The 12,945-nt window shown below is 37.4% G+C and overlaps 1 protein-coding gene across 1 annotated transcript in view; it reads right to left on the bottom strand.

The window, feature by feature from the left end:
- Positions 1-8,194, bottom strand: part of PTPRR (protein tyrosine phosphatase receptor type R) — a 100,533-nt gene extending 92,339 nt beyond the window's left edge. The window contains exon 1 of the mRNA XM_029283305.1: positions 8,113-8,194. Within this exon, the coding sequence (XP_029139138.1) occupies positions 8,113-8,194 (82 nt within the window). The remainder of the gene's footprint in view (positions 1-8,112) is intronic.
- Positions 8,195-12,945: the final 4,751 nt, after the last annotated feature.

Raw genomic sequence — 12,945 nt, 5'->3', positions numbered from 1 at the left:
AAGTAATAATAATAATAAAGTTGGAAGGGACTTTGGAGGTCATCTAGTCCAACCCCCTGCTCATGCAGGAAACCCTATACCATTGCAGACAAATGGCTGTCCAGTCTCTTCTTAAAAACTTCCAGTGTTGGAGCATTCACCACTTCTGGAGGCAGGTTGTTCCACTGGTTAATTGTTCTAACTGTCAGGAAGTTTCTCCTTAGTTCTAGGTTGCCGCTGCCCGCTCATCCATGGAATCCTTCCCAAGCCCTCTCTAAATTTATTGAAATTAGCTCTCTTAAAGTCCAAGACTCTAGTTTGACTGTGTTCTATTGCTTGTGCTTCCATAATGTTGAATTCCAATATTGCATGATCACTTCCTCCCAAGGTTCCTGTGGCTTCAACACCTTCTATCATTTCATCTCTGTTAGTGAGAATTAGATCCAAAATGGCTAATCCCTTAGTTCCCTTCTCTACTTTTTGGGAGACAAAGTTGTCTGCTAGGTTTGCAAGGAATCTGTTTGATCTTCCACTTGGTGCAGAGTTTGTCTCCCAGTTGATGTCAGGGTAGTTAAAGTCCCCCATTACTATTGTGATGTGCTTCCTACATACCTTAGTTAGCTGACTAGCAAAATGTTCATCTATTTCCTCTGTTTGGTTGGGTGGCCTGTAGTATACACCTATGGTAATGTCATTCCCCCCCTTTTATATTGACCCAAATGCATTCAAGACAGTTTTCATCATCATTGTGCTCTATTTCTGTAGAGATGTAGTTATTTCTTACATATAGAGCAACTCCGTCTCCTCTTTTATTTGGTCTGTTTCTTTTAAATAATTTAAATTCCTCTAGCTGTGTGTTCCATTTGTGAGTTTCATCCCACCATGTTTCCGTAATGGCAACAATATCATATCTGCCCTCATTAACCTGAACTTCTAGTTCACCCTGTTTGCTGTTCATACTCTGTGCACTGATGTATAGACATTTGAGTCCTTTATGACTGACCCTGTGTTTACTTTCTACATAACCTGTGTGGTGTCTGAGTTCCCCTATTGTCTTACTATCTATTTGGTTAGTGCACTTTGTGTGGCACTCGCTATTAGAAGTTTGATTTTGCTTGAAAGCAAGGTTGATATTCTTGTCCACACACACATCTATGTTACATGCACTGATAGCCCTATAATTTTTAGATTGCCGGGGACAGGGATGTTCTGTATCAATTAACTCACTGTTCCTGCTGTTTAGTTTAAATATTCCGCCAGAAAATCTGTGAATTTATAGCCGAGTAACTCAGTCCCTTTCTTTGATGGATGCAAGCCATCTCTTTTGTGAAAGCATCTAATAATATATATACTACATTTGACAAAATAGATATTTTCCTCTTTTAACAATAATGAAATCTTCCCACTGCATTTTATGTAGGTAAGATTCTAAAAAGTTCAGCTTTCATCACAATTTTCTATTTAGTGGATAATTTTCCTGAGGCCTTGGAATGTTCTCTTGCATAACTGAACCAATGTCTCAGTCTCTCTACCACTGGATTGCAATAATGCAAATATATAGCTGGGGAAAGTGCCCATCAATTCAACTGTCTCTACATGAGGCATGCAGAGTTATACATCATTCTTGAAAAAAGAAAGAAACCAGGTCAACAGATTTCTAAAACCATCTGAATCTAATCTACCTATTACCAGCTTTGATCTACATCAGCATCTTTTCTAAGAAGAATTGTAATATATATTTTAATGACATTGTTAATACTAGAAACTGATTGTACTAGGTTTATTTATTATCCAATGTTTGTTTCCCTTTGCAGTCAAGAGTCTATTAGAATAGGGGTGAGTATGTTAGAAATTTTGTTAAATACTAAAAAGCCAAAGGTGGAACTGCCATTTCCCCCCAGTTATTTCCTTTATGAAATAAAACTGAAAGTTGGGCCACATCTTCTGTGTTCTATGAAGAAAAATAAAAGATTATGGCGTACATCCCCCTCACATATTTATAAGCTATAAAATTTCAACATTATTCTTTTGTTGTAACCACAAAATAAAAGGGCAACTGTTAAAACTGGTTAATCAATTTCATGCAATGAAACGGAATTTTATGTTTTTCAAATTCAAATCTGGGTTGCTCGTTCTAAATATCCTATCTAGAAGCAGTGCAGATCCACATATTACATAGCCATGTAATTTATTTTCTTTATCATGTAAAACAATATGAAATTCCCTTGTTTGTGAACACAACTGGATTATCCTGAGGTGTCTATTTCCACCAGCCTTTAATTCAAAGCAATACGTGTTATTATTTTCTTTTCATTTTAGGCTGAATTTTTGAGGTATTGGTAGCCTGTCAAGAATATATGTGTTTTCTATTATTTCTTATTTTTCAATTAAAACTCAACTTAAGATCATTGGATAGCTTTCAGACATTTGCTTGCTAATCAGTTATTGGTAACAATATTCAGAGATCCAGGAAAAGGGCCTTTTCTTCCTGGCTGCTGCCCTCTGGAACATCGTGCCCTTGAGATGAGATCAGCCTCCATCCTCTTGGCCGTTCATAAGAAAACTGGCCCTGCCAATTGGCTTTGGTCTCAATTTGGGCATTCCATCTTGTCATGCCATGCCATGCCATAATATTCTGGTTTTAATCTCTGTTCATTTTAATATTTTAATGGTTTGTACCTTTGGTTTTTATGATGTTTGTAAGCCACCTAGAGTCACTTGACAGTGAGATGGGCTGCATATAAATTTAATAAATAAATACATAAATATTCAGATGTGACTGAATAGTTTGACTTTTTAGGATTCTCAGTAAAATTTTTCTACAAAAGCATAAACTTGACCAAGTTCCATAATATGGAGGGAGATTGCAAGTATTTTAAAAATGTTGCCTCAAGTATGTTAAATTTAGACTAATGGCATCACTGAGGATATTTGATTTTTTTGGTGCTGTTTCTTAACTGAGACTTGAAGACATTATGAATAGCCAACCAGCCAACCATAATGTATTGTTTAAATTATTATTGATGTTATTTTGAAATGTACATTTTAATACTTGCCTACCTATTTATTTTACAGGATGTTTAAAATTTAATGTCGCATTTATTATTAAATCCAAAAGAGGGATACGATTTTTTGGAATATGTTTGATTAAAGCCTAAGGTATTTCATGGATAGGAATTTAATATACAATTGAAATAGACAAACCCTAGTTTCTGCAGAATATACCAAATGGCAACTATTATTAGATGCTTTCACAAAGCTACCCATAATTGGGTTTACCTTCTCTCAAATATATTCACATACCCCTGATATCTTTCCTTGAGTGGTATTATGTTGTATACCCACTTTGTAGAAATGCATAGGATGATAAAGTTCAGCATTTTTAATGTTTTTATACAGTACTATCATTTCTATTTAATAGCAATCAAATCTGCATTATGGTCATAGACCAGCATAAGAAGAGTATAATAGTAATTTTAAAAGTAACAGTAATTAAAACATTAATTAAATACAGGGAAACATAAAAATTAGTATGTGGCTAACTAAATCTACCACAATACAAATCATTCTTAAATTCACATTAAGACTGTTTGAAACAGAGGTTATCATCTGGAGGATTTTAATTGCTGCTGCACAGAACACGGCAACATTATATGTTGTAGCAGGATTTGTATCTGCAGAGAGAAGGGGGACATTAAATTGTCCTGTGTGCCAGGGTAATGTATACAGTATTGTGAGAGGGTGACTAGTACAAATGTCTACGAGGCATAGGTACTGGAGGAACACATGCTCTGTTGTTTCTATATGCCAGGGGTCACAGGGAATTCTATTTAATAAATAGATTAAAGTTTAATTATTACGATTAAGAAGCATATTCACTTCATGTCCAATTCTAACTCTAACAAAATCATTAGTTTTATTCACAGGGGTTTCACACAAATTCATTTATCATTTTAGTGAATGATAGTATGGCAAAGCTTGAGAATTCTTGGTTTAAAAATTAATCTAAAGCATTATTCAAGACATACTTTGTTCTGGAGAGCTTCCTATTACTGTTATTGTACTAGACCAAACAATATGATCCTTTAATCTTATCCATAGGCATCCAGAGGGGGTTAAAAGGTAACTAGTGATGTTACATACATTACATGTCATTATTCAAATAATGTGAATTATTCACATGTGTGAACTGGTGTCATTCATGCAACAATGTTATGTGTGTAAAATCTTTTTGACATTACCACAGCTTCTGAATGCCTATTAACTCATCTTTAAGACAAATCAAGGATGTGGCTGTGACATTGCATAGTTTATTTAATCGCCTTCTACAAACGTATTTTACCTAGCATCCTACTGACATAATAAATATTGTAGATTTCACGTAAGTGGAAATAGAATTATCACACAATGAAATGTCTTTTCTACTATGAATTCTGCAGGAAAGACATTTTTAAATTGAGTTGTTTCAACCAAAGTTTAATAGAGGATATATTTCAAGAAGATCTGCAGCAACATTATGTACAGTACATTTTAAAGATATATATATATAATATCAAAATAAATATAGACCACCAAGAGAATACATATAAAATGTTTAATCTACCTAGCTTTCGTCAACAAAACGTTTGACATCGTCAGGGCTAAAAGGCAACAGCCGGTTGAAGTCTTATATATCATCACTTCAACTGGCTGTTGTCTTTTAGCCCTGACGATGTCAAACGTTTTGTTGACGAAAGCTAGGTAGATTAAACATTTTATATGTATTCTCTTGGTGGTTTATATTTATTTTGATATTATGATTTTTCCCAAGAGTCGAGTTTTTAGTTTTATTCTTATAGATAGATAGATAGATAGATAGATAGATAGATAGATAGATAGATAGATAGATAGATAGATAGATAGAGATAGATATAGATATAGATATAGATATAGATATAGATATAGATATAGATATAGATATAGATATAGATATAGATATAGATATAGATAGATATAGATATAGATACATAACATTAAACCATAATTTATAATTCATAACCATAGGATATAATGAGATGAATTTCCCAGTTCTGTTTGCCAACAGACTGGTTCCCCTCTGCTACATGATCCAGGAATCATACTGATAGTGTTTTCTCAATAGCAACATTATATGACCTATAAAAAAGTGTGTGCATATTTTGTACAAGCTAGAACTCTAATGCTCACTGAGAAGAAAAATATTCATCTAGGCTATGTAGCATACGGTGACTCTCATGACTGAATATTACTCAGAGAGAAAGAGAGAGAAATCTGCTCATTTGGAAAATAAATTAGTTATGGAAATTGCAAGGCTAGGATCTTTTTTTGATACTTACATACTTTATTAATTGCAGAAAACACTGTGTTTAAATCATAGGAAGAAATTATTCATGCATTAACCGTCACCTTCAGCTTCCAGAAGATAAGATAAGATAAGATAACCTTTATTGTCATTTTACAAACTTTCTTCCACAAAAACAAAACATGACAAAAAATACATGTAGATTGTCATCCAAAAGCCTGACTTAAATAACAACATGGCAACTCCCTTCCATACTGTTGCCAAAAACTGTATGGAAATGTACATGAAATGTCTAGGAATTGAGCTTGACTTGAGGAAGAGCTGCATTTACCTTTATCAGCAATACAAAACCACAGTTGCAGATGAATATAAATCTTTTTGACAGAAAAACAATTAGAGGTAAGTTGTTTTGAAGGGAGAGGATTAAAGAATAACCTGAATGAATGCAATGTAAAGGGGAGATGGGCTGAAAGGAGCTTACAGAATTATGGAATGGCACTGAATTTGGGTTAATAGGTCACTGGGCCCTTGGGGGCAAGCAAGCCAGATCTCCTCATGAAAAATTAATTTTCCCCATAGTAACCAAGTATTTTGCTTTTACTGGATTATTAGTGCATGCAGTAAAATGACACAACCATATTTAGTGTATTTATACACAATCTCTCTCTCTCTCTCTCTCTCTCTCTCTCTCTCTCTCTCTCTCTCTGTATGTATATATATATATGTGTGTGTGTGTGTGTGTATATAATGTTTTAAAGATTTAAAATGCAAGATCATCTGAATATGGGAATTTTTTGGGTTTGCAGCAATTATCTATTATGATTCTGAATTCCCCATCTGATACTGTCTTTTTCTATTCAGTATTTTCCAGAATCCAATTACATTTTTACTATAAAATACTAACCTATATATTTCACTGATTTTTGGTAGAATTTATTCTCAGATAAGCACAGTTTTAAAACGGGCAAGTAAGAATAAGCAAACCATTGGTAAATGGCACTGATAGACATATCATTCAAATGCTGGAGCAATTATACTGTACATAAATCAAACAAGCAAATATTTGGAAAGAATTTAAATAACATTACAGAACAAAGACCATTTTAGCATCTGAGTCTTATGAAACAAAACCTCATTATATATTATTGGTAAATGGAATTGTTCCACCCTTGGGTCAGATGTCCTTGTAATCCCTTAAGATTTTTCTGCCTTCAATTTTACAACTTTGGCTTTCACTGCTTCTGGCTAAACCCACAGATGGCCTTTCAGATTCAATATCTGAAGAAGATAAATTTAAAATGGTAACATTCAGGTTGCAGTGGAGGAAGAACTTCACAATGTGGTTTCCAAAAGGCAATATCAAGTAAGAATTCTCATCATTCAAATGGCTAGAATTCAAGACAGCCTTAGCAAAGTTGTCTGTTGCCCTTTCACTGGAATTGCTAAAAGAATTAGCAGAGGCCTAAGATTCTGTTTGGGGAAGCAATACAGTACGGGTAGTCCTTGATTTACAACCATTCATTTAGGGACGGTTTGAAGCTGTAACAGCCCTGAAAAAAGTGATTTACAACCAGTTCTCATTCTTGCAGCCATTGCACCATTGATCCCATGGCAATGTGATCAAAATTTGGGCTGACTTAGTAACTGACCTGTGTTTATGATGGTCGCAAGGATCCAAGGGTTGTGCAGTTGCCATTTGCAACCTTGGCAGCTGACGTCCAACAAGCAAGTCAATGAGGGAAGCTGGATTTGCTTACTGACCACATGATACACTTAGCCACGATTCACTAAAGAATCAAGGCAAAAAAAAGGCCATACAATCGGGGGTGATTCACTTAACAACTGCCTTGCTTAGCAATAGAAATTCTGGTCCCAATTATAAGTCAAAGACTACCTGTACAACAAGTTATGGCTTGGCTGAACCTAACAGCAAGAGAAGCAATATATCAGGTGGGATGACGAGGTGGCCACTGACAGGTTATTCCGTGGTCTTCCTAAACTGCTATTTTCACAGGAAACAGCACAGGCACAGGAACACCATCATGCTAGGGAACCGGTCTGATCCGTGCGATTCCTTGGACCAGCCCTCCAACGCATCTTCTCTCTTTGGAAAGCTGCGTGACCTGAACTTGCAAGCGATGTTTTGAGGAATGGCCTGATTTCATGCGAACCGCGCTCTTTCGGGAACTCTTCGCCAGCCTCTCTCCCCGCCGCCCACGCGCCGCCCGGGCCAGCTGCTCGGCATTTCAACGGGTTCCGGCTGCTTCTGACCCTGGTGCTGAAACCTAGAAACAGCCGGAGGGACTACCGAGACTCCGCCGCGCACTCCGAACAAAGCGGGAATTCGAGCTTTCGCCAGGCAGAAATCCACCCTTGCCGAAAAGGAGCATTGATTTGATTAAGGAAGCGCGATGGGATCGAGACGGTAGAGCAGCAGTGACCCCGCAGCCCACCAACAACGCCGGAGGAGTCAGATTTGCCTCTTCTGAGCCACCCTTGAAGGCGGCAAAGGAGCAGATAAAAGGGGACTCGCGCGTTTCGAGCGGAATCAGCACCTATTTGCGTACCGCCCTCCCCAACTGTCCGCAACATGTTCATCTACCACCATGACGACCATCCTGCCTGCAGAGACCCCACCCCACATTGGCCATCAGTAACAACAAGTGCTTGAACAGGGTCGTGTGAAGTTGGCTTCTCTGGCAAGCGAGCAGGGCGATCCTCTTTCCTTCCATTCTCGCCAGGGCTTGAGGAGAGCTATCCCCCACCCGTTGCTCTCTGCTGTCGTCAGCCCGGCTGATTTTTTTTTTTCTTACCTGCCGCCTGGAGATGAAGCCAGAGGAAGACAAGGGAGGCTGCCGTCCTCCACATGGTGCCTTCGTGCAGCTGGGAGAGCATCGCCCCAGCTCCCGCTGGCCGTCAGCGGTGCCAGGCTTGGCTTCTCATCAAGGCTTTCCTCCTTCCTGGTGAATGAGCATGCTTGAGAAGTCCACGCAGATGCAGTAAGGACCGCGAGGCTGCTGCCCTCTCCTGGCTCAGGAATTTGCGATGCAGACCCCGGGAAGGCAGCTAGAGATCATTCCGAAGGAACTGCTGGGCGGGTGAATTAAAAGCGCAGAGCCGCTGAACTGGGGTCAAGAGGATGGGGACAAATCCAGGAGATCTTGAAAGGAAATTGGTAGAAGAAAGGAAGTAGCAGAGAGCAACTTTCCTCAAACTGGGAGGGGGGAAGGTGTCTTTCAAGTGGGTTGGACTTCAACTCCCATGATCCCATCAACCAGCAATATCATGGGGGATTATGGGAGCTGAAATTGAATTCCCCAGGCAATCAGACAGAGAAGACTAGCCTGGAGATATTCTAATTAAACTACTACAACTGACCCATTGCCTTTTTTGTTCTCTTTCCACTCTGCTATCTGGACAAACTAATTAGCTATTACAGATCTTACAGGTTAACAGATTTTTATATATAATTTAAGGCAGTGAAACAGTTTGAAACAATTCACATTACAGCTGTACTACTGCCTTGAACACATCAGAAAAGGAATGCTCAGAGGCAGGCATCACCTGGCACTGCTCATTACTTTACACAAATTGCTGCTTTAACTTGGTCAACCATAAAGTTCATTTTAAATCCACAATTTATTTTCATAACTCAAGTTCTGAAAATTATAGGTAGCTAGTTCAACACTTTGGGATTAATACAATGATGCTCTTTGAAAGCAAATTGTAGAAGCAAGTTTGGATATGAGGATAAACTAATCAGTTATATTTCTTTGTTCCAAGAGGATATTATATGTCAGGCACACTTCAGCTTTTTCTGGCTAAGACACTAGCCCATCTCCTTTATGGGATTTCTTGTTTACTGTCTTGGACTGGGTACAATCCAGATAGGCAAAGTCTTTTGCTAAAGCTTAACTTTTCTCATTGAAACCTAGTGTCATTATTTCTCCAGGATGACTATCGATCTACCTGAATTAAAGCTGTTAGATCTAACCCCCAAATCTGGATTTTTCTCTGTTTTCAAGATAGACTATAATCAACTGAAACAAATGCCATAAAGGAGACTGAGTGTCAAGCAACCTAGGGAAAGTCCCAGCCTTCCTGTCAGAGCTGCCTTATGATTCTGGAGAGACAAAAACCATAGAAAACATTTTTCTTCTTTGCTCCTTTTATAGAGATGTTCAAACCAAATTTATCCTCCATGTTCGGCAGATATCTTGCTAGTTCAGACTTTGTCTATATCCAAATGCTTTTTACAAATAAACAACCATTTATGACAGCACACTTGATAGGTTTTGTGCACTAGTATGTAAGTTTTAAGAGCCTATTTGGTATACTGGTTAAGGCATCCAGCCAGAAATGAATTCTAATTCTAAGTCAGCTGGGCCAGTCAGCTCTGGGAAGGAAGCAATGGCAAAACCACTTCTGAAAATTTTTCCCAAGAAAATTGCAGGGACTTGCAGGGGAGAGATGTATCCTTTGGGGGCTGTATGATGTATCCTTTGGGGGCTGTTTGGGGGGGTCTGCCTGGGTTCCAGATAGACCGGAGCCATCCTGTAGGGACGGTGAAGAAGGGAAGCATAGTTTGGCGGCACAGGAGGGATCGCAACCTCCTGGAGAGCCGACGGGAGCTTCCCAGACCAGCAGCTGTCAGACGGCCATTGCGAGCCGTCACAAGTCGGGCGGCCACTTGAAACAATCAGAAAGCAAAACTGGAGGATCACCTGGGTGAGATGATTAAGAGACTGTAAAAGGGAAAAAAACCTTTCTCTCTTAAATGCTGGAAATTGTGGGAGAAAATAAGAATTTGAAGCTGTGGAGAAAGGGGGGGAGCGGGCTTTCAAGCCGCTCCTCTTCCGGAATTGTAGCGGTGGAAAAAAGCGGAAGGCAAAAGAAGGCAATAAATCAATGTAAAAACAGTGTGGAATTTGAAAAACCTGCTGAAAATAACTGGATTGATGGAACTGATTTGAGAGTAAACGACTGCTGGAGGTGTAGATTGTTCTTTTTTAAATAGTTGCCTCTTTTTCTTTGCATTTTTTCTTCTTGTATTTGGCTGGGTGTTAGTAGACTTGGTAGTTTTACTGAATAACTAAAGGAGAAAACTAAGTGACCTTGAATAACACCTGCTGGACTTACTGATAAGAAGTTAGACATTCATTGCATTTATTACAGAGACTGTTTCTCGTTTTGGTGAATGGTGGATTGTTTCACGGAGGCTTTATTTTTGATCTCCTCTTTTTTTGGGGATCAAGGCACGAAGAGCCTGAAACAAAGAAGTGTAACCTGTGTGGATTAGTTTGGTTTTTTTTTTATCCTCCCTTCTTTCCCCTTTTTTCCTGCCTTTGGATTTTTGATGTGGGATAGCTTTCTCATTTTCATTTCTTTTCTCTTCTTCTTGGAACATATTTGGATTATAATATTTCATTGATATTTGGATTATAAATCATTGGAGAAGATGAAGAAGATTACAACACATTTAACAACAGCCGCCTCAACATTACAGAGTCCTGTGGCACAGAAAACACTGGACTCTACAATACAGCAAGATAAATTTAACATGGAATTGAAAAATATGATACAGGCACTACACACAGACTTCAAGGAAGGGATAGGCAAACTAGAAGAGGAACTAAAAGAAGTTAAAGAACTGATGGGGAAAAATGAACGAAGACTGCAACAAGCAGAAGGGAAAATTTAATCAGCAGATAAGAGAGTAGAGGAGATGGATAATCGACTTACATTAACAGATAGGAATCAGGAAAAAATGATTATCTCTCTAGAGATGGATAGAGCTGAGTATTATTTAAGATTCCAAAATGTTGAAGAAGAAAAGGGAGAGAACTTAGCAGATGTGATGTCCGAAATATTAGCAGAAGCATTGGAGGAAAGCAAGGAAAAGATAATTAATGATATAGATCAGATATTTAGAATACATACTAGATACGTAACGAGAAATAATCTCCCTAGAGAGGTCCATATAAGATTTATTTTAAAAGCGTTAAGGGCAGATATACTACAGAAGCTGAGAAATGCCACAATAAAATATAAAGGAAGAGAGATAGTGATATTAAAGCAGATTCCAAGAAGAGTGAGAGACTTGAGAAAGGAGTATCAATTTTTGATGAAATAATTAAAAAAGGGATAAATTTTAGATGGTTAATACCAGAAGGAATAATGGTAAACTGGCAAGAACAGAGACATAGACTAGACATATTAGAGAAAGCAGAACTTTTTTATGATCACTACTTTGGACAGCAAGAAGAAGAAAGGCTGAGAGGGGAAAGAGAAATTAGACACCAAGGAGATGAGACAGAGAAGCAACGGGGTGAGTATAGCAAAGAAAAGGAGGAAAGGGTGTTGGGAGAAGGAGCAAGAACAAAAGGGGCAAAAGAGCAAAGAAAGATGAGAATGGCGAGATCAGCCAAAACTTTAAACAAATAATCATGGAAGAAGAGATAAAAGCAATTTTGATAAATATAAATGGATTAAACTCGACCATAAAAAGGAAAAGAACACTAAATAAACTGGGGAAAGTAAAAATGGACATAATTTGCTTGCAAGAAATTCATATTAGGAAACAACATAAAAATCTATTAGAATATCCAAAATTGGGAGAATTATAAACTTCACTTGTGGATCAGAGTAAAAGAGGTGTGGCATTATATATTCAGAAAGCAATACAAACTAAATTGATATATTCAGATGAAGAAGGACGAATCTTAATGGTGGAAGTAATTATGAATTGTAAAAAATCAGTATTGGTAGCGATCTACGCTCCAAATGAAAACCAAGAAAATTTCTATTTAAAATTACACAAGAAGATAATAGAACTGGAATATGAAAGCATATGTATTATTGGAGACTTTAATGCTATTGTAAAGGCCGAGCTGGATTATAATACAAAAAAAAAAAAACACAAGACCCTAAGAAGAACACTTCCAAAATCTTTTTATAATATGGTGGACGAACTAAATATATTAGATGTTTGGAGAGAAAAATATCCGGAAAAGAAGCAATATATGTTCTATTCTAACAGACACCTGTCCTGGTCAAGAATCGATATGATATGGGTGTCAACAGATTTATTTACAAATATACAAAATATAGCCATAGAAATAAGCACATGGACGGATCACAACCCAGTTACAATCATATGGAAAGGACAAAAAAAGAGAACAAGATGGACATTAAACCAAACTGTATTGAATGAAAAAGACTTCCAGCAATATATGGAAAAAGAAATACCTTTCTTTTTTAAGGAAAACAAAAAAGAAGATACTTCACTTCAAAATGTTTGGGACACGGTGAAAGTGTACATGAGAGGACTTGCTATGACTTATTTTGGGGGAAAAAATAAACAGAAAAGAAAAAATAAGAAAAAACTGGAGGAAGAATACAAGACACTTGAGAAAGAATTACAGAAAGATATACAAAACAAAAAGATTCAAAATTTAATGGAGCTGAACAAACATAAAATGAACTTAATAGAAAATGAAGAAGTGGCAATGAAAATAAAGGCAGCCAAGCAAACCTGTTTTGAACATGCAAATAAATCAGGGAGATGGTTGACATATAAAATTAAAAAGGAGAAAGAGAAGAGATGGATTAAACAACTGGAAGATGCTGAGGGGATTTTACAACAT

The sequence above is a fragment of the Protobothrops mucrosquamatus genome, unplaced genomic scaffold (genome assembly GCF_001527695.2).
Source record: "Protobothrops mucrosquamatus isolate PMUCROS unplaced genomic scaffold, P.Mucros_1.0 scaffold49, whole genome shotgun sequence".
Lineage (NCBI taxonomy): Eukaryota > Metazoa > Chordata > Lepidosauria > Squamata > Viperidae > Protobothrops > Protobothrops mucrosquamatus.
The sequence above is the reverse complement of the archived record's forward strand: the minus strand, read 5'-3'. Positions and strand labels throughout refer to the sequence as shown.